At 62.5% G+C, this 23,395-nt stretch overlaps 1 protein-coding gene and 2 long non-coding RNA genes across 11 annotated transcripts in view; 2 read left to right on the top strand and 1 right to left on the bottom strand.

Annotated features, from left to right (window-relative positions):
- The window catches only part of PRDM2 (PR/SET domain 2), a 119,907-nt gene extending 104,804 nt beyond the window's left edge, over window positions 1–15,103 (top strand). For 7 of the 8 annotated variants that reach the window (XM_072751147.1, XM_072751148.1, XM_072751153.1 and 4 more), the window contains 2 exons: window positions 8,625–8,768; window positions 13,260–15,103. In XM_072751147.1, coding sequence (XP_072607248.1) covers window positions 8,625–8,745 — 121 coding nt within the window. In that variant the 3' untranslated portion in view covers window positions 8,746–8,768; window positions 13,260–15,103. The remainder of the gene's footprint in view (window positions 1–8,624; window positions 8,769–13,259) is intronic. The other variant, XM_072751151.1, reaches the window with a different exon arrangement.
- Window positions 12,937–17,746, bottom strand: LOC140598013 (uncharacterized). Of its 2 annotated transcripts, none has more exons than XR_012000179.1 (4): window positions 17,546–17,746; window positions 15,954–16,141; window positions 15,580–15,761; window positions 12,937–15,051 (listed from the first exon to the last, which is right to left on the bottom strand). It is a non-coding gene; the product is annotated as an uncharacterized lncRNA (long non-coding RNA). The 2 variants fall into 2 exon arrangements; XR_012000178.1 differs by lacking the exon at window positions 17,546–17,746 and adding an exon at window positions 16,555–16,667.
- Window positions 17,747–21,471: 3,725 nt separating this feature from the next.
- Window positions 21,472–23,228, top strand: LOC140598014 (uncharacterized). The gene is made up of 3 exons (XR_012000180.1): window positions 21,472–21,568; window positions 21,766–21,871; window positions 22,961–23,228. It is a non-coding gene; the product is annotated as an uncharacterized lncRNA (long non-coding RNA).
- The last annotated feature ends 167 nt before the right edge of the window (window positions 23,229–23,395 follow it).

Raw genomic sequence — 23,395 nt, 5'->3', positions numbered from 1 at the left:
GAAACAGGGTGAACTGTCCCGCCCTCCACGCTACACCCGTCTGAGTCAGCCGGAAACGGGGGGTGGGGGCTTGGGGGAGGCGGGGGGTGGGGGGCGGACTGCCCCAGCGGACTCAGCCACCCAGGCCCCCGCGCCCTCTGCACGGGAGGTCTCCGGCCCGCAGTCCGCGGCACCCCTGCCCTCGGGGCAGCGTCCGGGTTGCTGACGACGCCCCGTTCGTGCGGGGGCCTCCGGAGACGAGCCGCTCGAGATGCGCGGTGGCAGAGGCGCCCCGACTCCCGCGGGCTCCTCCCGGAGGCAGCGCCTATTCTTGGTGTCGTGGGATGGGCAGCAGACGTCGGGACCTAGAAGGCCCATTAGCAGGCCAGATAGAGCCCCGGTGCCCGCCTTCACACCCTGCCAGGCTTTGTCCCGGGAAGTGACTTGCTCTTTTTTTTGGTGCCTGTCAACCTCGAACGGTCCCGATAATTAAGACTTAGCATCTTTGCAGAGTTTCACCATTTCAAGGAACTCTTCGTGCCGGCCTCCGGGGAATCTGCTTTGTGTGTGTTGGTCTGGACACACGTGTTTGCTCGTGTTTCCTTTTGGCCCCCGTCCTGGTCTTAGATGTTTCCTGTGTTTCCCTAGGTGTTAGCCGCCTGTTTGTGCTCAGTGAGGGGAGAGGGGCCGGCGCTTGGGGTGTGCTGGAGCTGGGTGGTGGCCGGAGCAGAGGGCCCGGAGAGGTGCCCGCCTAGGGGGACGGTTCCTCTGCGGGACCTGCTGGGGCTGCTGGGTCCCGCTGGGTCCCACTGGGGCTGCCTGGGCCTGAGCGGGGCTCGTCTGGGGCAGCGGCAGTTCCCTGCTGGCCTGAAGCCTCCGCACCGGAGCGTCTGCCCCCAGGGCCGTGGGGAGCAGGAGAGTGTCTGTCGGGGAGGCCCGAGGCCTGTGGCATCGCGTCACATCATTGTCAAAGTGGGCGCTGGCCGCATGGTTTGGGGGGGCCTGGCAGCGAGAGAACCCTTCCGGGAAGTTCCTTCCTGGGATGATTTGGTCTTCGGGCAGTGTCCTTGGGCATGTTTGGGGGTCTGGGCTCCAGGTTCGCCCTGTACTTGTTCAGGAACATTCTCCAAGCACCTCCTGAGCCGGGCTTGGTGGCAGAGCGGTGGGCGGGTGAGGAGTGAACGCGGACCGGGCCCCTGGGGCCTGAGTCCCATCTCCCCCGAGGGGCGCCCGCCTCGCACGGCTCCTCGTCCCAGGTCTGTGGGGCTTCCCTTTGCCCTGCGCCCCCTCCCATTTTAGCGTCCCCCAAATGAGCAGTGAGGCCACTGCGTCCCCTCGCTGCTCCCGCAGGACACCTGCCACGTGACCTGAGCGAGTGGTGGCGGCGCTGAGCGTGAAGGGCCCCGGCCCCCTCCCAGCCTGGCGGGGACGGACGGACGGACAGACAGACGGCGCCCGGCAGGATCTCCCCGCTGGCAGCTGCCTTGGCTCAGGTCGCCGCGGGCCGGGCCAGCCTTCCTGGTGCCTGGGTTGTGTTCTGAGCTGTCACATGCTGGTGTTTGCAGTTCAAGCCAAACAGGTTTGGGGAACTAATGGCCTCTGAAGACCTCAGATCCTGGCATGAAAGCCCCGCGAGGCAGGGCGGCCCTCCGTCCTCGGGAGACACGGCAGCCGATCCCGAGCCAGCGGGGGCGCGCGGCCTGGAGAGGGAAGGGCGACCCGTGTGCTGGGAGGCGGCCTTCAGGTCTGAGCAGGTCCCTGTGAGTCTGGTCACCCCCGTCATGCCTCTGTGTGACCCAAGTTACCTAACCTGCCTGTGCTGCTGTCCCCCCAGCCAGAGAGAGGGCACAGGAACCCTTGTCACGTGGTCAGAGGGAAGAGCAAGTGAAAATACTACCTGTTAGCTGCGAGTCCCCGCCCCCCCACCCAGCCCCCAGCGTCTCCATTTGAACGAAGTGCAACGACTCTCAGGCCAGTGGTTTCGGACCTTTGCTCCCGAGAGCCTCTTGCGTTGTCCTCGTCCCAGCTGCAGAGCCAGGCTTCTCCTACGAACGGCCTTAGCCTGGCACCTGGCACCTGCCCAGGGTGTCCCCAGCCCCTCGCCCCGACCTCAGTGGACTGATTGCCTGGACGCCCCAGGGAGCTTGTTAAAATGCAGGTTCTGACTCAGGAGGTTGTGGGGGTGGCTGAGCAGCTGCATTTCTCCCAAGCCCCAGGGACTGCAGACCACACTTTGAGGAGACACATCTAGACCAGTGGCTCTCGGAGGTGGCTTTTTTCTTTTTTAAGATTTTATTTATTCATAAGAGACCGAGAGAGAGGCAGAGACCCAGGCAGAGGAAGAAGCAGACTCCCTTGCGGGGAGCCCGGTGCAGAACTCGATCCCAGGACCCTGGGGTCACGCCCTGGGCCAAAGGCAGGTGCTCAACCACTAAGCCCCCCTGGTGTCCCTCAGAGGTGGCTTTTATTTATTTTTTTTTATTGTTTTAAAGATTTTATTCATTTGTTCATGAAAGACACTGAGAGAGGGAGAGGCAGAGACAGGCAGAGACAGGCAGAAGACAGGTCCCATGCCGGGAGCCCGACGTGGGACTCGATCCCGGGTCTCTAGGATCACACCCTGGGCCGAAGGCAGGTGCCAAACCGCTGAGCCACCCCGGGATCCCCTCAGAGGTGACTTTTAAAGTTTTCAATGCCTGGGATGCCAACCAGCTAAATTGCAATCTGTAGGCCCGAGGTGCGGGGCTGCAGGATTGTTCTCACCTGTCCAGGTGACTCCAGCGAGTGCTGGATTTTGACCCCCCGCCCCCCGCCCGCCCCCGTCGCAATGCCAGGGTTCCAGCTCAAACAAACCCAACTCCTGGCCTCCCGGGTGGCTGTCCTGTGGGCTAACTCCATCTGGCGTCTTGGAATATGGAAACGCGCTCCTTGGTCCCCATCGCTACACAGTCTGCCTCAGGGAGGGGACCCGGGCTTTGGGGGCAGATGGTCCTGGATTCGGAGTTTAGCTGCACCCCTGTTGGCCAAGAGAACGTGGTTGGGACCTCGGGCTCCCTCAGCTCTCTGAGCCTGTCTCCTCCTCTACAAGACGCAGATCGTCCTAGGCCCGGCCTCCAGGGCTGCTGGGAATACTTGAGAGCTCCCGTGAAGGCCCCGAAGTAGCTCGGGTGCAGAGCCGGCGCTCCCTGATGGTCCTGTTGCAGAGTTGTCCTCGCTTGACGTCCTCATTTTACAGGTGGGTGGCTCCGGTTCAGCAGGTCCAGGGCTGTGCCACCTGTCCTGCCTCTGACTCCGCCCGGGGCCTCATCGCGGGGAGGGCTTCCCTGGAATGGAAGGGGCTGGCTGATTGGGGACCCGGAGTGGCGGGTCCTGGCGCCAGGAAGCAGGCGGTGCCTCCCACAGCCCCGGCCCAGCCCCCAGGGAATCTCGGGTCGCCCCGCCTCGGCACCGGCTCCCACGCGCTCGGCCTCTCCCTTCACCCCTGGCGAGTGTGCAGGACACGAGACGTGGCTTCCAGTGAGCCGCACTGGGCGAGCGTACAGAGACTTGTGTAAGACTCCGCGTGGCCCAACCAGCTCTGGGGACCGGGGTCCTGGTCCCTGCTGCCTCCTGCGCGAGGAGGGCCGAGGCGGCCGGGGGTCTCTGCTCAGCGTGTCGGGCAGCCTGGCCCAGGGAGGGAGGCTCCGTGGGGACTGGGGAGCCCCTTGGCCTCCGGCAGTGGTGGGCTCTCCCTGGGCAGGCCCCCGCCCTCGCCCCCGCGCTCCGGGCTCCCTCGGCGTCTCCACCGGCCCCTCCTCGCCCCGTCCCGGGTCCACACACGCTGAGCAGACCCAGATTCACCGGTTCCGTTTCAGCCACCCGCTTGACCTCACTCGGGGCAGGAAACACTTCATGTTTAATCCTTTTCCGACTGCTGTCTGCCTGCCTGAGCCTCCTGCCGTCTTCCCGTCTTGGCTAAAGGCGGGCCATCCTGCTCTGGTCATTCGAGCCTCCGGTGTCTTCCTGGCCCCGGCCCCAGCATCCGGTTCATCAGCAAATCCTGTCCACACGGCCTCCAAGCTGCACCTGGAGTCAGCCACTTGCCCCTGCTGCCCCTAGGGAGGTGCAAGCGCCCATCCCTGACTGGCCCACTCCCCACTCCATCCCATTCCTGCCACCCTACAATCTGTGCCCAACACGGCGGCCGGATCTGCTGCCCGGAAGGACAGCCTGGCTCCCACCTCCCTCAGGGCTCCCAGGACCCTCCCATTCTGCCTCTTCTCTGGCATTCCAGGCAAACTCCACCGCAGGCCCTTTGCATGTACTGTTTGCACCACCTGGAACGAGGCACGTCCAGGTGTTCAGGCAAGATCCCTCAGCCACCGCCTTGGGGCTTGGCCCAGATGCTTCTGTGGTCTTCCTTGTTCACCTCACGGCCCCCTGCCCCCGCCGCGCACTCCTGAGCTCCGTCCCCTGCTTCATTTCTCTCCACAGCGATCACTGCTGCTGTGCTGCTGGCTGGCTGTCCGAGGACGTGCCCTGGGGAGGAGGGCTGGGGTGCGTGGCCCTAAAGTGGGAGGGAACGGAGGGGGGACAGCCCTTGACCCGGTCGCGTGCCCTCACCTGTGGGCTCCGTGTTTCTGTGCCTTCCCCGTCTGCCCAGTGACTGTGGGGTGTTGACACGCTCTTCTTGGACGACAGCATCTTGCCTCTTCGTGTCAGAATGATATGCTCAGTGATTGGATGGCCTTTGCCCTTTGTTTTAAGTGTTGTCTCACCGTCACCCCACCTCTCTGGACGCTGCACCCCCCCCTGTTCTTGGGAGGCCCCGGGAGGCTCAGGTGTGGCTGCTGCTCTGTGACGTCACCTTCCCCCGGCTCCCCAGGCTCAGGGGCATTGGGGCTCCAGGAAGCCCATGTGAGGGGATGGGCCCTTCCCCATGACTCGTGGAGATGCCCCCCGGTGGACCGGCCCAGCCTGGAAGGTCCCAGGGGTCCTTGCGTAGCCCTGAGCCTCGGGGGCTTGGGCTGAGACCCCGCACTCTTGGCGTGCTCCCCAGGCCCTGGCCGCCTCTCCTGCTTCCTCTGTTTCCTGCGGGGGGTTCCAGGTGCCCAGGTGCCTCCTTTCCCAGAGGCCAGGTGGGGGCTGAGCGAGACTGTGGTCCCCTGGAGCCCAGGGCTCTGCACCTGAGCCCTTTTCCTCCCAGGGCCCCACCGAGTCACAGCGGACCAGGTGAGGGGGCCTGTCTGCCTCACCCCGCGGGTCACCTTGGTCCAGCACCTGGCAGGTGGGAGGCTCCCTCCGGTGGCAGGCGATGGTCGGGCGGGATGCTGTGGCCACGGGAAGTCTTCTGCAGGTGGAAGGGCCAGGTGGGGGCCTTGGCTGTTCCTGTGGGGGCACCTGAGCAAGGACGGGAGCGAGGAGCCCTGTGAGGACGGGGCGGGGGGGGGCAGCCCTCAGCCCATGTAGAATCGGGGGGCTCACAGTTACACCCCATACCACCCCCGGGGGTCTCACCTCCTGGGCCTGGTGTGCAGACCTGGGCTCCCCACGAATCTACTGAGGAGCCAGGGCTGAGGGCCGCCTGGAGGGGGCTGCGCGTGGCCAGGCTGGAGGGAGCCCAGCACGGCAGCCGGGGCAGTGGGGGGCCGGGGGCCGGGGAGTCACTGCCTGGGAGTGGGAGCCGGGACTGAGCCGGGGTGCGTCCTGACCCGGCGTGCTCTGGGGAGTGAGGGGGCCCAAGGGGCAGGGAGGGAGGGCGCTGGCCGTCCGTCCGCCTGCTCCGACCCGCCATGTCACCACCACCAGGAGCATCCCGCATCCCACGCTGCTGGGGTCTCAGGAGGCAAAGTGCCCTCGCATCTGGGTCCCCGGGCTCCCCGGCCCCGCTCTGCCTCGGCGGCCCAGCTGGGGTGGCCCCTGTTTCAGATGAGGAGGCCGAGGTTCAGAGCCCTGGCGGCATGGAGGGCCGCACCTTGGGTCACACGGCCAGCGGGACGGGGACCCACACGGGGACACCCCCCGCCCCCACAGCCCCGCCGCCACTGCCTCGGGACGTGGCACGGCCCCCGGCGGCCCCACCAACTGCCCCTGAGCAGACGCCGTGCGTGTCCTGTGCTAAGAGCTTCCTCTCAATTTAATCAGCCCAACAAGCCAGGGGGTCACTGCTCGTGTTTTGCAGGTGGTGAGACCAGGGCCCAGAGAGGCCCCGACTGGCCAGGTCACACACTGGGAACCTGGAATCGGGTCTCTGTGCGTTAACCACGGAAGTGCGTGTGCCGCAGACGGTGTTCTTAGCCCCTGACAGCTCAGCTGCGGCAGCCACGGGGCCCGGGGCCTCTGGCCGCAGGAGGTTTCACGGTCGGGAGGGAGGCCGTCCTAACAGGAGACACGGGGTGACCTGCTGTGTGGCCCACGGAGCTGAAAGGCCTGGGCTCTGCTCCCCCAGGGGCGTGTCTGAATCTGAGCCTCAGTGTCCTCCTCTGTGAAATGGGTATAAAAAGCGCTTGTTTTCCCCACGTCCTGAGCTGCCTGGAGGGACCATGATAACAGCTGAGAAAGTACGTGGGAATTACAAGGGCTGTGCGCATACCAGCTGGGGTGGCCCCACTAGGCCAAGCCCGGTGGAGAGTGGGGGCGAGGGGAGCCTGCCTTTGGGGGCTTTGCGGGCTGCTGTGCAGAGGCCAAGCGCTGGGGGGAAGCTCGCCCCCCAGCGGACGTGGCTGTGGCTGCAGGAGCCTCAGGGTGGAACAGGTGCTGGGGAGCAGGGGGAGCAGGGGAGCAGCTGCAGAGGGAGGGGCAGCCAGGGGGTCCCCTTGGTTTGACAGATCTGGGTTTTGAGCAATGATGGTATCAGACGTAGGAGTTGATGGTGGGGGCTGGCCTGTCTTCCAGACTGCTGCTCGTCCCACTCCACGCCATTAGGGACATCTCTGCAGACGGGACAGGGTAGGGGGCACCCGGGGTGTGCCGGGACTGCCTTTGTCCCCAGCAGGACGAGTGCGCAGGTCATCCCAAGTTTCTGGGCGGCCTCACACCTGAGTGTCCCTCCGCAGTCGGTCAGCTGGTGGAGGGGCTGTGCTCATGTTGGGGTCCCGGCCCGCCCCCAGGCCGCCGAAGGGCCGCCTCGTTCTGGGGCCTGCCGCTGAGCCCGGGGCCCCCTGGTTGTCTGCCTTGACTCTTGCTCCGATGGCGGAATGGGCTGCCCACAGGCCTGGGCTGCACGGCCGTGGGGTGGTTCCCACGGGGCACCCCGCCGCCCCCGGGGCCAGGCCCCCACTTGTCGGTTCACATGTCTGTGTGTCCGCACGCCCCTTACTTCTTACTGTGATAGGAGCTGTTGGAGCTGTTGGCTGCCTTTGCAGCTTTGACGCTACTGACGCGGGTCAGTCCGCCGCGGGGGCCGCCCCAGCTGTGGAGCGTCTGGCGGCAGTCCCCCGCCTGTCCACTGGTGCCGTGGCGGCTCCCGCCCTCACATGGGACCCCCAAGCCTGTCTCCAGACACGCCCCACACTTGCCCCTGTTGAGAACCAGTCGCCTCGACGCTGATGTCTCCGCTTTGTGACTGGCCCGTCCCCACGTCCCGTGCCCTTTCTCAGTGGACCCTGGGCCACCACCCTTCCCGCTGCCCTGCTCGCCCCACCCTCCACCTGTCCTCTTCTGTCTGGGGAGCCGCTCTGGGACCTGGGGCGAGGTTCTCAGCCCGCCGTGTCTGTTTCCCCGTCTGCAAGTCGGGGCCCGTCGAGTGTCCACCTCGGTAGGTCGTGTGTAGAGCGGGGTGATTGCAGATACCTAGCTCGTTGCCGGCATACGTGTCGTTCTTACTCAACGACTGTTTATTTTTGTCGTGCCGAGATGGAGATGCATCAGCGAACAGGACAGAAGCCCCGGCCTTGGGATCTCTCAGCCCAGGAGGGAGGCAGATACGTTACCCCGCGATTGTGACTCAGTGTCACCGGTGCTGCGGTGGGGAAGTGCGAGGGGGCCGTGGGAGCCTGCAGGGGGATGCTGCACTCAGGAGTCAAAGAAGGAAGGCTTCCTGGAGGAGGTGGTATCCCAGCCGGGACCGGAAAGATGAGTCTGAGTTAGCTGCGTGAAGGAAGGGGAGGAGTCGTGGTCTTAGGTTACCTATCTTTTAAAAAATGTTTAAATGCTTTCCTGGGATAAAGAAATCCTATTTAAAGGGCTGTGGTAGTGGACAGGGCCAAACCGTGTCACGGGATCTGGGCTCACAGCCTCTGAGATTCCCGAAATGAAAGTGCTCAATGCAGTGAGGCCGGGATGGGGCCAAGTGCAGAGCGCACGGCCTGGAGGAGACCCACTGCCGGGGATGGATGGAACTTGGTACCAGAAGCTGCCCCTGCTGCCCCGGGGTGGGACGGATGGTGCCAGGGGAGGCAGGTGGGGGCGCAGGGCAGACGCTGTCTGCACGACAGAGCTCTGTTCCCAGCTCACCTGTCGCCCTGGGGGGGGCCTCAGGGCAGCCCTGCTCGGTGCAGCGCCCCAGAGCCCCGTTGGTGGGGGCCCCGTCCCTTGAAGGGGAGGGAAGGTGGCGGGCAGCGCTCAGTGGAGCCCACGCGGGCCTTTGAAGCCCACGTCCCGTAGGCGCCGTGTGGGGCACCGGGGCCAGCCCCTCTGATGCTGTGTGTCCTTCCTCTCCCCAACAGCTACAGCCTCCGCCTGGCGTCCCGGTGCCCTCCGCCAGCCGCCCCGTACGTCACCAGGCAGTGTAGAAATGTCAAGGCCACGGCTGCAGCCCAGTTCCAGGGACCCCTCTTCAAAGAGTAGACACTTCGCCTGCTCCCTGACAGGTACGAGGAGGGCGGAGCGACTTCTGGCACGGTTTGGGGGGCTCTGGGGGCGAGGCGCACTGGGCTTGGGGCTTGGGATGGGCGGGAAGCAGGGAAGAGGCGGGCACGATCGCCTGTGTGCCAGCTGGGGCACGGCCGGCCCGTCTTGCAGGCAGGTGGGCACCGGGGGGCTTCTGGGTGCAGACACCAGCTCTGCCACTTACTGGCTGGGGGACCTCGGCAAGGTACCCCGAGACCTCAGTCTCCATGCAGGTAGACTGGGGATGACAGTGGCCCCTGCTTCATGGCTTGAGAGAACTACAGGTGTCGGTGTGCAGAGCACGAACAACAGCGCCTGGCACACAAGCACGAGGTGTCACTGCTGAAGGAGAACAGGAAAGCAAGAGCCAGCACTTCATCGAGACCTCGAGAGGCTGTGAGCCCAGCAAAGGTTGTGGAGTCTCTATTCCCACAACGTATTTGAGAGTGAACGTCCTAGTAAGTCCTAGTATTCTGCGGAATACGAACCAGAAGTCTCTTCGTGGATTCTCTACTGGTAAAGCCTGAATCCATGCGCGGAAGCTGGACTTCCCCTCTTCAGGGGGCCTGGGCCTGGCCAGTGGTCTCGAGCAGGCTTGGGCTCCTTTGCTGCTGACGTGGCACGTCTTCTGTCACTGCGCCCCCGGGGCCGGCCTCGAAAGCACGGTTGGAGGAGCCCGTGCACCTGTACGTCAGGGCGCCGGTGAAAGATACAGACCCCAGGGAGCCACTCGAGATTCACTGAAGGAGCGTCCTGGTGCAGGGCCTGGGAATCTGTACTGGCAGACGGCCCGTGATTCTGGGGCACGCTCAAGTTCGGGGACACCTGCTTAATGCAGCCAGGGTTGTCAGAATGAGAACGCGGTGGTGGATCTGGGCAAGAATGGGCTGAACTCTGAAACTTTGGGGTCCTCCATCCAGTACGTTCTCCCCTCCGCCTGCCCTGCTACCCGGAGCTCGTTCGCTCCTCCCTTCCTGAAGCTGCTGGAGTCTCTGGGCTCTGGGCTTTACTTCTCTGGGGACTGGGGAGGGGCATGGAAGCAACATCCACTTGCGCCAGAGGGTGTGTTGTCTTGAGGCAGGACTGAGCCTGCGTCTCCAGAACAGGTTCCCGAGAGGGCACGTGACCCCGGGCTGGGCACACCGTGGAGCGCCGGCGGCCTGGGCGCTGAGCGCAGACCTGGAAGGCTCTGGAGAGAGTCCCTGCCCTCGCCCTTCTCGCAGACGGAAAGCTTGGGGCCTGGAGAGGAGAGGCTGGGCTGGCATCTTCCAGACGTGGAGGGGCAGTGCCAGGGCAGCCCTGGGGCCCCGCTTGTCCCGGGACCCTCCCTGTGGTGGCCACAGCCGTGTGGACGTCTGTGTGGATGGGCGTGAGGGTGCGGCTTCCAGCCCAGAGCAGGTGCCCTCCGCAGCCCAAGGGAGAGCCAGGTGCCCCAGGACGGCTCTGTCCACTGGCCACTGCCGGACGTGGCGGCCGTGCGCTGTTGGCCAGGCATCGCTGGCTCAGGCTCTGCCCGGGCCAGGGCGTGACCTTCAGCTCCCAACATGTGCTGTTCCCCCCCTGCCAGGTGCTCAGCTGCGTAGGGGCCCAGTGCAGCGTGCCCGCGGCTCAGCAGCAGTGAGTGCTCAGGGCCAAAGCTTAATTTCTAAGTGAAAGTCACTTAAAGTCTTAAACTTTTTCTGTTTTCAAACAGTACTTACAGCAAGCATGTGTTTCATGTATGTGTATATAAATGATTTAAAAAACCCACCTTACTTACACCGTGTGTCTTGGCTCAGGCCACATAACAGGGTAGCACGGACTCTGGGGCTTAGACGAGACATTTGTCCTGGTCCTGGAGGCCGGGCATCTGCGCTGCGGGCGCCAGCGTGGCTGGGTTCTGGTGAGGACCCCCTTCCCGGCTTCCGGAGGCCGGCTCCTTGCTTGCGTCCTCAGGAGGGGAGACAGGAGGCCCTGGTGTCTCTTGTAAGGGCACTAAACCCAACAGGGGGGTGGGGGTCCCTCCCTCCTGACCTCATCTGAACCTAATCACCTTCCAAAGGCCCCACCTCCAAATCCCGTCCCACTGGGGGAGGGGCTTCCATATATGAGTGTGGGGCGGGGGGGGGGGGGGGGGGGGGGGGCGCACAATGCCCTCGAGGCAGCATTCCACATGCTTCCTGGATGGTCCTTTAAGTGCTGTGCCTGGGGTTTTTGAATGGGCAGGATATGTAGGCCAGAGTCCCCATCTCACAGAGGGGGAAACTGAGACGTGGGGCAAGTGATGGTGGTGCTGGGGGCAGAGCTTGAGTCGTGTGACTCCCAGAGTGGGTGGTGGACTTGAGGGCTCTGTGCTGCCCCCTGACATCATACGCCAGCAGTACGGGCCTCTAGGGTCTGTTTTGAGGAAGAGTGATGTCCTGCAAGTGGCCGGTCCCAGGACTGCGCCTCACCTGCCGCCCCTGGTGGCCTAGCGGCCCTGGCTGGTTTACTGGACAGTCTGAAGCGAGAGGCGCTCGCCGTCTCTCCCGCTGCTGGCTTCCGCTCTGCCTCCCTGTCCTGGGCATCATCCAGGTGGTGGGCAAGGCCCCAGCCTCCTGTTCACTTCCTGGCACAAAGCCTGCACCTGTCGAGTCCGTGTGAGACGGCCACCGCACGTCCTCTGCATGAGGCCAGTGCACTTGGGCCTGGGGTCTTGGGAGGCTTTCGAGGGGAGGGGCTGGCTCGTGGCCCTCGTGTGGCCACCTTCAGGGTCTTGGCGCAGCTTCCCAACACCGGCGCTCGGGGCCCCGGGAGCGGGGCGGGGGCGCTGATGGGAGAGCTCCCCTCTGACAGCCCCTGTGGCTGGGCCCCTGCCCTGGAGGGCTCCGCTCGGGCTGGGGACTGGCAAGGTGACTTCTTTTGTGGATCCCCCTCGATGACCCACAGGTGACCCTCACACCAGCTGCCCCCCCCCTTCTCGTGCAGGGCGCATCCAGGCCTCCCCCGGGGAGAAGGCCCCCTCCCTCGAAGGCACTCCCCTGTGCTGCTGCATCGGAGGCTTTTAGGGGGCGTTGGGATGGACCTGGTTAGGATGGAACGGAGCGGTTAGGTGCGCACTTCCCGGAGGTGAATGCTGGCTCCGGTCACCCCGGCAGGTCCTCCACTTCTCGTTTCAGTTTGCACATGTGTAACGTGGGTACTGGTACTCCCCGTCCCGCGGGTTACCCTGAGGATCCTGCGAGTTAGGTGTGGAAAGCCGAAGGAGCCCTGCTGTGTCTAAGCCCCCTGGCAGCACCGCCGCGACGGCTGTCAGCGGGGCAGCACAGCCTAAGAATAGTCTGGAAGCGGTTACGGTGACGGGGGCCGGGTCCACGGGGTGAGAGAACGCAGGGAACTTGGCCTGGCGCAAAGCCACGCTCCGCTTCAGCCCCCCAGCAGCGAATGTTACTAAGTCCCGACTCCCGCGCGTGGCTCTGTGTCGAGTACCGTGGGTGGCGTTTCTGTGGAGGGGGCAGCGGGCTAAGCCATTCCCTCATAGAGGACGTGCACACGGGCTCTGAGCTGGGCTGGACCCGGGTTCCAGGCCCACGGCCGCCCCTTGTCATCAGCCTGACCTTGTAAAAGTCACTCGTCCTCTCTGAGCCTCTTTCTTCCCTGCAAAATGGGGATCTGGGGATCTCTGTCACCTGCCATGGGGGGGGCCTGGGGGTCGGTGTCCCCCGCCGTGAGGGTCGTCGCAAGCATCGGAGTGCAGTCAGCTGGTGGTGTAGATACCATGGGATAATGTTGGGCGGTATGGATGGAAGCCGAACCTCCGCATCCCTAGGACCCAGCAGCTGCACCACCAGAGGGATACTCAGCGGGGGGGGGGTTGCCCACATCCCAGAACACACCGCGGGAAGTTCGGGTGTTCCATGCGCACACCCTGCTACCCGGTGCTTCCCCTTGGCCTATATACGACACGTGTGCACCGCACGTGTCCTCCAGACATATGTAGCGGGTCCCAGCAGCATTCCTCACGGTGGGCCCGGACTGGAACCTGTCCCCGTGCGTTGGCCGTGGACCAGGCGGATGAAGGCAGCAGGTCCTGCAGTCGACCCCGTAGCAAGGAGGTGGGCAGGAGCACACACAGGCTCGGAAGGGATGAACCTCACACGCTGTCGCGCAGGAGAAGCCAGACACAAAGGACACGGGCCCATTGATTCCATTTATTTCAGTTGAAAATGGGCAACGTGTGCGTGAAGAGGGCCGAGAGTGTTCATCCCGGGGCTGAGGCTCAGGGGTGGTGCTAAACGGGGGTGTGGCTGGGGGCCACGGGGAGGTCGGTCGTGTGCTGTTTCTTGGGCCAGGAGCTGGGCACGCACGTGTGTTCACTGCGGACTCCTCGAGCTGCGTACGTGGCACATTTCAGTGACCGGTTGAACCAGACACACGGCGGGAGCGCAGGCCGCAGCCGGACTGGGCCCGGAGTCTGCAGCCACCGTATCATTTCTCTTCTCTTTTCTCCTCAGCACCTGAAGTGACCTGGAATCCGTGAAGCCAAAGGGACTGGCCTTCTGCCCTGCAGGGAGCACCGACCTATTCCACTTGATGAGCCTGGGAGAGAAAGGAAGGGAGTGTGTGTGCGCGGGTGAGCGTGTGCGCGTGTGTGTGCGGTCTTCAGACGAGGGTCTCAAACCCCGGGAGGCAGCAAGGCAGCTGGTTCCACACCACGGACGACACTTGGGTGCAGCCCCGGGACCGTCTCCTGCGGCTCAGCCTCCCGCCAGGGTGGGGCCTCTCCTACTATGCAATTTTTCAAGAGCTCCTTGATCCTGCTTTTTGCTTCTCGAGTTGTCTTTTGCCGTGGCGGGGACCGTGCTCGGGCTCAGGGGTCGGCTCCAGCCCCGTCCCAGGAAGGCCTCGGGGGAGGCCGAGCTTCCCTCCCAGCCACGCTGCCTTCCCCGGCCTTCCACCCTCTCTGGGAACCGACGGCGTGTGGACACGTCAGAGCCTCGCTCATCGACCCCCTCGGCCCGCGCACGCCGACGGCCTCCCTCCTTTGCCTGAGCTGCTGGCTTGAGTCGTCGCCAGACTCGAAATTGTCATGGGTCCTCGCCCCCGCCTGGAGATCGGGGTCCTCCCTGGGGGGAGGTGGGGGATGGGACGGCGTGGGGGGGCCAGGGGAGGGTCCGGGTGCTGCTTTGGCCTCACTCGGCGGGACCATCCACACCTTTAGCGTCTGACCTTCGCAGACTAGCTGGAAAAGGACACAAAAATTGGGAACTGAACAGCCAGCTGGAGGATGAAGCAGCAAAGCACAGGGGGAAGAAGAAGAGATTTCTAGAGGCCACCGGTCGCCTGCCAGGGAATGACGGGGCTGGCTCCTGCGTGTGCGGGGCCGTCCATGTCTCGGAGAAACGGGTGAGCTGGGCTAGGAGTTTGGCCCCAGTCCAGTGAGGGTCTTGGGTTTTGTGCCTTTGGGGCAGACCCCAGACGCGGATGTCTGAGCCCACTTTGGCGCTGTTCCCTCAGCTCTGTTTTTAGTAGTGACGTGTCAACCCCACGGTGGAAGGAGAGAACTTTGGAGAACCTGAGTGGTCACACACAAAAAGGGACTTTTTTTTTCAGGGCTACTATGGTTGATCTTGCAACTCTGTAAATATGTACGTAGACACTTTTAAAAGCACGTATTTATGTCCCTGACTGTAAATGCCCCCTTTTTAAAGTTTTATAACTTGTGTTATTTAATTAATCAGTCGACTGGCTGCAATGTAGGGTCTGATAACGGTCTGGGAGGAAGGTCTCACGAGACCCTCACATGGGCAGAGAAGGGCCGATCGCTGGCCACGTCACCGTGTTCCGTTTGCCACCCAGCTAAAAACCATCAGTTAAAGTTTTCCATTTCCATAGCTGGCATCCTTTTGCCTGCTCCGAAAATTAACCCTCACAAGCATGAAAGGCTGTGGCTGTTCCTCGTCCTAACCAGACACTTCCGTCCCATAGATGTTGACACTCATGAACTGTACCCCAGCCTCTCAGTTCTTGAGGATTCTCCTTTTCAGCAGCAGGGAAGGCTCCCGAACCCAAAGCTTTGAAAGTCAACTTCAACCGACGGTGAATCCCAGAAAATGTCGTGGGGGCTGGGGGATGCTCCTGTTTGCATGTGCGAACGTGCCGGTCCGCCTTCGACCCTCTCAGACTAGCGGAAAGGGCCACGGAGTGTCCCAGTCACGGAGCCGGGGTGGTCTAGAGAGTGGTGTTTCCCGGTCAGCGGTGGTTCTCGGGCGTGGGTGTGGATCGCGGAGGAGGGCGGTTCTGTATCTGCCATGTGAAGAAAATTAACAATAAAAGTGTGAAGCGCGATTGTAAGGAACAAGCCTGGGCGTGATCGTTTTGGGTTCTGGGTCCGTGTTGGCGATTCCCTGGGCGGCCCCGAAGGCCCCACTCCAGCAGTGAGCGCAACCTGAGGTTTCAGGGAGACTCTGCAAAGATCCTGCCTGGTGAGCAAGGTGGCTGCGCCTTCAGATCTCCCGCCTGCCAGCCAGCGAGCGGAGCCGCTTCGCGAAGGCTAGAAAGGCCTCTGTGCTGCCCAATGTATTCTCTTTAAGTAGCCTTACTGGGATGCATCCCCATGCCGCACAGTTAACCCACGCAAGGAAGTGTACAAATCAGTGTGGGGTTTTTTTTTTTTTTGGTGCATTCAGAGTTGTGCAGCCCCCACTGCATCCAGTTTTAGAACATCTTCAGTCACCCCCAAAAGAAGTCCCACACCCATTAGCAAGCACTTGCTGCTTTTCCCCTCGGTTCCTTAGGCAGCCAGAAGCCTACTTCCTACCCCTGTGGGCTCACCTGTCCGGGACATTCCACGTAAATGGGATCTCACGGTACATGATCTTTTACAACCAGCTGCTCTCGCCTCGTGTGTTTTCAAGGCGTACGCAGGCTGTAGCATGTCTCAGCGCTTCATTCTTTTTTATGGCCAACTATCCCGCTGTATGGTGTACTTGTGGAATATTCGGGACATACCTAGGCTTCAAAAAAAGGAGTCACTCATGGTTTATCTGGAATTCAACTAGCGGCCACGCCGGACCTTTCCTGGCAACTCAGCCTCCAAGCCCAGGGCCGTCCTTCCAGGGACCATTTACTGTGACCCGCACCTGCGATGCGCCAGGTATTCCCCACACGTTCCCTCTCCTGTCACAGCCTCCCAGCAGGACAGGTACCTCCGCAGCCGTTTCACAGATGAAGAAACAGGCTCAGACACCCTCCGCAGTTTGTCCGGGCCCCACAGCTGGCAGACGCAGGCCAGGCACTGGACTCCGGCTCTCAGGCCCACAGTTCCCGGTTTCCCGCTTGCCTCTGGCTGCTGCCCCTCCTGCCACCCCACTGGCTCCTCCAGCCCTCCAGCCACCTGCAGGCAGAAACATGACAACGGAGGTCAGTCCCCAGAGGCCCAGAACATAGTGGGCCGCTGGGCCTCGGCCCCACCCCAGGTGCGTGGCCGTATGAAAAGCCTGGGTTTCAAACTGGGTTAAGCCCCAGTCCTGCTCCCGGGCGGCTGCATGACCTTGCTTGGGTTCCCACCCTCTCAGCCGGGTCCTTGTTTGCCAAGGGGATGACCCTCCCCCCACCTTCCTGCATTCTAGCGCCCGCTGTTTGCTTAAAGATAAGCTGACTTGCCCGCCTCTGGGAACACCTGGCTGATCCCTAAGGGGGAGATCCTCGGCCTCTACCCCGCCCCCAACCCCATCAGGGCCCTGGAGCAGGCGTGGAAACAAGCATCCGGGCCTCAGCCCACTGCATGGGGCGCCCAGGGGTGTGCACCAGCGGGACCGTGCATGGGGCGCCCGGGGGTCCGCGTCAGCCGGCGTCCCCGGTGCTGGTTCCGAGCGGGCTGTGCAGCCGCCGGGCCGCCGCCAGGGCCGGGGTGGGGCGGACCCGGGCCCGGAGCTCCGCAGGATCCGTCCAGCTGCCCGGGGCCGAGGCGAGCGCGGGCGCGGGGCGCGGGGCGCGGCGCTGGGGCGGCGCCGGGGTCGGATCCCCCTCCCGGGGCGGGTCAGGGCGCGTCCCGGTCGCCCCGGCAACCGCCACCGGAAGCGGGGGCGCCCCCTCCTGACGCCGCGCGCCCGCCGGGGCCCGGGCAGCCCGCCGTGCGTCACGCGTGCGTCATGCGCCGGCCGCGGGGTCACGTGGGCACGCGCTGACGTCATCGCGGGCGGGCTGAGCCCGGGGCGGCGGGCGGGGGAGGCGCGAGGACGCCGCGCAGGTGCGTCGTGCAGGTGCGGGGCGGGGCGTGCGCTGAGCCCCCGCCTCCCTGCCCCGGCCTGTGCCCCGGGGGGGGTGGGGCAGGTGCGGGCGGCCCCGGGGGGGGGCGGGGAGGCGGGCGCCGAGGCCTTCCCAGCCCCGCCCCGGCCGCCCTGCGCCGCTGTGCTTCTCCGGACCGTGCGCAGCCCCGAGTGGGTCCCGGCACCGTAAAAAGTCCTCGGGGGTTGCCTGTGCCCTTGGGCGAGACCCCAGGCCCGCCCTCCCCTCCTCCCTCCTCCCTCCCTCCCTCGGCCTGGAGGCCGCGCCGCGGGTCCTTGCGCCTCTGCGCCAGCCTCGCCGACTGCAGGTGGCTCGGCCTTCTGCCACAGGACCTTTGCACACACTAACCCCACCCAGCAGCCACCCGCCTCTCCGCCGGTGTTGTCCCCGCAGCGTCCCTCCGTCACTGCGGGTCGATGTGGGTCCCTGTCTCCTGCCCTCGTGTATTTGATTCACTACCTGAGATTTTGGAGTTTCCGGAGAACGTGAGCCCCGGCGGTGCAGACCTCACCTGCCCTTTCCCTGTTGGCTGCTGCACGCGGCCGCCCGCCGGCCTTCCGGGCTCCCGGTGGGATGCATGGGCCGCCGCCCTGCGGGACCTGAGCCCGCCCGAGGCCTGGATGCGCAGGGGAGAGAAGGCCAGAGCCGGGTGGAGCACCGGGCGGTTCCGCTGCAGGCTGGGAGCTCGTCAGCCGGGCCTGGCCCTCAGCCCAGCAGCCCGGCCAGGCCCCCCCGCTCTTCGGGACAGCTCGTGGCCTTGGGTCGCAAGGCCGCGGTGTCAAGTGGGGCCCTGAGGGCCCTGAAGAGCGTTCAAGTGGCTTTTGACGCCTGCTGACATCTTGGGCTTGTGGCTCTGACTCTGCTCCATGCATAGGATTCTTGTATTTTTTTTTTAAGATTTATTTATTTATGATAGAGAGACACAGGCAGAGGGAGAAGCAGGCTCCACGCTGGGAGCCCGACGTGGGACTCGATCCCGGGACTCCAGGATCACGCCCTGGGCCAAAGGCAGGCGCTAAACCACTGAGCGGCCCAGGGATCCCGATGCGTAAAATAAGAATACGTTGTTTTTTGAACTGTCTTGTCTTTCTTACCATCTGGGGGCAAGCGAGTGGACCGGTTTTGTTCTTGGCTGGTCGGATGTTGCCATCATGTTGGGCAAGGCAGGGCCTCGGGGCCGTGCTGGGTGAGCCCCTCCGGCCGGCCCCGACACTACCTCCTTTTGCCCAAGTGCCTTCAGGGGCTCCCGGCCAGGCTGGGACATGAGCAGAGGGAAAGGGGCCCGGGAAGCACGGGCTGCCCCAGGGGCCATCCACCCCTTCCGCGACTTGGTAGGCCGGGGCGTGCCCAGGTCCCAGCGAGCCTCCAGCCCGCGTGTGCTGCCTCAGCCCCCGGGCATCGGGCCAGTTCTCGTGTGTTTCCTTAAACACCCCGTTTTTAATTTTCTAATTGCAAAATTGTACGTTGACGCAACCTGAGAAAAACAGAATCCAAAGAAACCCCCAGGTACCGATTGACCCTCTCGTGCATAATCCTTTGGATTTTTATGTACACGGAGCTTAGCTAACTGGCCCTGCCTGACCTCCCAGCGTGACCTTGAGATGCTCTTGACCCTCCCCACGCCTCCATGCCCTCCTCTTTAGAGAGGATCACAGAGCCTCCCCGGAGGTGTCTGGGGAAAATCAAGGTGATTGCTCTAGCAGAGCCGCCCGGAAGAGTGCGCAGCCCTGGGGGTGGACGGTAAACGTCCGTCATGGTGTCCTTCCTGTTGGCTTTTACACTTTCAGATTATTGCTGCTGCTTTCCTCTTAATGATGCTGGTGGTGGTGGAGGGTGCACATCAGAGCCAGCATTTGGGTTACTCCATCACCTGGGCGTCCTCATACCTATTTGCCCCAGTATGATTTTTTTTTTTTTAATTGGAATGGAAGTGGAATGGCCAGGTTAAAAGGCGATAATCGGTAACCCTTACTAGGTACACCCCGTGCGCCAGGCCCTGGGCTACGCGCTTGCCTTATGGAGACCTGATGGAGGTAGGCTCCCGCATGGTCCAGTATTTATGGACAGAGACCACTTTTTTTTTTTTTTTTTTAAGATTTTATTCATTCATGAGAGGCCCACAGAGAGAGGCAGAGATACAGGCAGAGGGAGACGCAGGCTCCCTGTGGGGAGCCCGATGCGGGACTCGATCCCAGGATCCCGGGGTCACTCCCTGAGTCAAAGGCAGACGCCCAACCGCGGAGCCGCCCAGGCATCCCCAGGAAGAGAGCACCTTAAAGAGGCCGAATGCCTCTAGAGTCGCAAATGGTGGACGAAGCCACCTGTTCTTCTTTTTCTAAATTCATTTATTTTTTTTATTTTGCATGTGTGTGGGGGGTGCGAGTGGTCAGGCTTCGTCCCAGCGCCGGTGGCTGTGCAGCTTCCCGAGCACCAGGTACTGCAGACGCCGTCCTCCTCCGCCCTAGGCTCTTGGCTCCTTTGTTGTACCTGGATCGCCCACGTAGACGCGCGTTTCCTTCTGGGCCACCGGTCTGTGTACCTGTCTTCATGCCAGTCCCATGTGCCTTGATTCCTAGAGCTTTGTAATGAAAGGGGTTTGAGACCAGGCACGTGATACCTCCAGCTCTGCTCTCTCTCAAGATCGCTGCGCCAGTTTGGGGGCTTCTGTGTCTCTATGCAAGTTTTAGGATTGTTTGCTCTATTCCTGTGAAAAATGGCATTGGCATTTTGATAGGGATTGCACTGAACCTGTAGGTGGCTCCGGAGAGCGTGGATATTTATTAGTATCAATTCTTCCAATCCATGAACACAGTATATCTTTCCATTTGCTTGGATCTTCATTTTTTTTTCCATTAGGATCTTACAGTTTTCAGGGCACAGGCCCCTCATTTCCTTGGTTAAGTTTATTCTAGGTGTCTAATTATTTTTGATATAATAGTAAATGGGATTGTTTTCTTTTTCCTTTTTTTTTAAGGCTTTTATTTATTTGAGAGAAGAAAGAGCATGCACGAGCATGGGGAGGAGAGGGAGAGAGACATGCCGACTCTGTGCCGAGTGTGGAGCCTGACACGGGGCTCGATCTCACACCTCGAGATCAGGACCTGAGCTGAAACCAAGAGTCAGATGCTCAACCAGCTGCACCACCCAGGGGCCCCGGGGTTATTTTTTTTTTTAAACTTTTCTTTCTGATAGTTTGTTATTAGTGAATAGCAACAAAACTGATTTTTGGATATCAATTTGGTATCGTGCAACTTTACTGAATTTGTTGATTAGTTCTGACCGCTGGTCTGTTCTTGAAGGTTCCAGTGGGGAAAATATCCTGTGCCCCGGTCCCCGTGGAGCATCCTCCAGTTCCCGCAAATATGTGACGTCCAAGGCTCTTCCTTGGTTTCCCAAGGCTCATTGGTTTGTGTGATGCCACCCAAGGCCCCCATGTCCATCCTCACTGAATCAGGGGTGGCTACAGGACTCCTGCTGGGAGAGGGTGGGAGGGAGGGTCTGAGCAGGGCCCTCCTGGCACAGGGTGAGAGTTGCTGAAAGCCAGCTGCCCTCGGCTCTGTGTCCAACTTGGTTCTGCTGTCTTGGGGAAATCCTTTCTCTTCCAGAGTGCCCCCAGGTTCCTCCAGACAGCCACCTGGACAGAGGTGGGGGCGACAGAGGTGTAAGGAGAGCCCGAGTGCGGAGGGGTGGCACGGGGGTCTTCCCCCTTTCCCGTGACAGCCACCGCAACCAGGGGTCTCAGTTGGGCCTCTTTGCAGCTCTGCGGACCCTCTGCTGCTTCCCGAGCTCTCGTGAAAACCTCCAGGCTTCTATCCCCTGGCAGCCCCCTGCTGGGGACCAGAGGCCCCGGTTAGGCCGGATGTGAGAGAGGGAAGGGAGCCTGCAGAAGCAACAGAGCCCTACCTGGACGGCCAAGGCCCGATTTACTCGCTCTAGCCCGCCCCGCCTCCCCCTTGCCGACACAGACCCACACTCGCCGCCCTGGGGGAACCTTTTCCAGCTGTGCCAGCTGAGATGCAGTGTCCCTTGCTTCACGGTGCTGAGCCGGTGGCCAGGGGAGGACTCTCCCTGGGACAGGCCTGGGCTGGCTGCAGCTCCCTGGCTCCCTCTGGTCCTCCTGACACCAGCCCGTTCTGTGCTAGGTCCCTTCTGAACGTCGTCTGTCTGTAGGTCCCCAGGGATGGCGTCAGTCCACCGTCCTCGTAGGGACGGGCGCTGCGGCTGGAGCCTTGGACCTTATAGGAAGAAGGGAGACTCTTTAACATGGAGAATGATGGTGCTTGTGCAGGACGAGGGTGCTCAGGGCAATAGAAGGGTGTGCTAGTTCCCAAATGCTAAAGGTATTTCTTGCAGAACAGACCTCCAGGTGTGGCCTCAGGGCAGGGCCAGGACCAGGGGCACAGAAAAAGCAGGGAACAGACTTGCCTCGTGTAAAGGCTGGATTTGCCTTTTAATGTAAGAATATGCCGGTGATCAAGTCTCTGACGACCCAGTCATGATGCTGAGCTTTCCCACATGCCGACACCTCCGTGAGGTTAGTGCCATCACGTGGGCCCCCGGGACCGAGGCCAGCCATGGCCTGGCTGCAGGATGTTGGGTGGAGCTGGGATTTGAACCTGGGCCCGGGGATGTTTTCCCTTAGGCCCCCCAGGAGCAGCGGGGAGAGAGCAAACAGCCGCCTGCATTTCTTTTCAGCCTTTCATGGTGTTTTGTTTTGTTTTTTGAAACCAGGCTTAGTTAGCACGCGTGCTTGTTAACAGACAGTTATTTGGGATGCATTCAACCGTCTGAAAAGCAGAAGCACCCCGTTGTGCAGGTGTCCCCAGGGGCTGGACAAGTGAGTGGGGTCAGATGACCAGCTGGGGTGCAGGGCTGGACGACTTTCCTTCTGGGTCAGAGCAGAAACACGGGGCCAGGAAAGCTGATCCTCCGGTGATCACACGGGGGGTGGGGGGACATCCCGTACCCCTTCCTGGCCCTGAACAAGGTCTAGTCCACCTGAGACCTTGGTGGACCTGGGGGCTCCCTGAGGGGGCTTTTCAGAGTAGGCCGAGTGGCCCCCACTCCAGGAGGGGCTCTCCTGGGATCGGGCTGTTTATTGTCACCGAGCCCGCCTGCGCCGTCCCTGCTCCCTGCTGGGCGAGGACAGGTGCAGGTGCAGGGTGCCCAGGGCCCGGGCTCGGGGTGCTCCGGGTGTGACCCTGGCTCTGGTCCTGTGTGGCCCCGCACAAGCGACCCCCTGTGTGTGATCCCTCGCGCCCAGGGTGGGGGTGCCCCGGGGAGCAAGACAAGGTGGGGGAGGCGCAGGCTGGCCCAGGCCCCCAGCGAGCCTTGGGGGGCGCATCATCACCTGATGTGTCGTGGCGGCGACTTCTGTCCTGGAATGTGGAGGTCCGTGTGGCTGGGGGGTACCCCCAGCCGGGAGCTCAAGCAGCCCCTTTGCTCCCGGTTCTGGAGGCTGGAAGCGCAGGCCAAGTTGCGGGCTTGGTTTCTCCCGAGGCCTCTCTCCTGGGCCTGCGGGCGGCCGCCTTCTCGCCGTGAGGGCAGGTGGTCTCCCCTGCACACATCCCAGTGTCTCCCCTCCTTGGAAGCTCGCCGTCCTATAGGCTTAGCCTTCACCCTGTGACAGGGTGAGCTGCCTTTTGCGGCCTTAACCACCTCTTCAAGGCCCTGTCTCCATATACAGTCCCGTTCTCAGCTGTGCTGGGAGTGAAGGTTCCAGCATATGAATTTGGCTGGGGGCACAGTTCAGTTCCTAATACAACTATTTGGGTATTTCCCTGTTCCGTTGAGAAGGGAAGGAGTCTCTTTCTCTGCAAGAGACGGCGGAGTCCCGAGTAGGTGTGGGCCGTGGAGTGGGAGTGTCATGCAGGAAACTGGTCTAAGTCTTTGCCGTTTTTTTGTTTTGTTTTGTTTTTCTAAGTAGGCTCCGTGCCCAGTGTGGAGCCCAGTGTAGGGCTTGAACTCACGACCCCGAGCGCAAGACCTGGAGCTGAGATCGAGTTGGGTGCCTCACAGACTGAGCCATCCAGGCGCCCCAAGTCTTTGCTTTTTTAACCTCCTCAAACAGCCCCTCCCCCCAGGGCGCCCCAGCGTGCCACGGCGCCCTGGCCTGTGTCGCTAGCTCGTGTTTGTGACCCATTCCCAGGTTCTGGAGGCCAGACGACTCTTACCTCCCAACTCTCCCACCGTGTGCGCATCGGCCGGACGGGCGCCTCGTGCTGCCGTGACCGACAGGACCCTGGTTGCCGAAGACAAATGCTTATTTGCTTGTGCTACGTGTTGATTGTGCATCGGCTGGGAGCGCTTTGCCCGCGTTTGCCGGCTCCTGGGTGACTACAGACGGAAGAGCCGGGACAGA

The sequence above is a fragment of the Vulpes vulpes genome, chromosome 2, assembly GCF_048418805.1.
Source record: "Vulpes vulpes isolate BD-2025 chromosome 2, VulVul3, whole genome shotgun sequence".
NCBI lineage: Eukaryota > Metazoa > Chordata > Mammalia > Carnivora > Canidae > Vulpes > Vulpes vulpes.
This window is presented reverse-complemented; position numbering and strand designations above follow the sequence as displayed.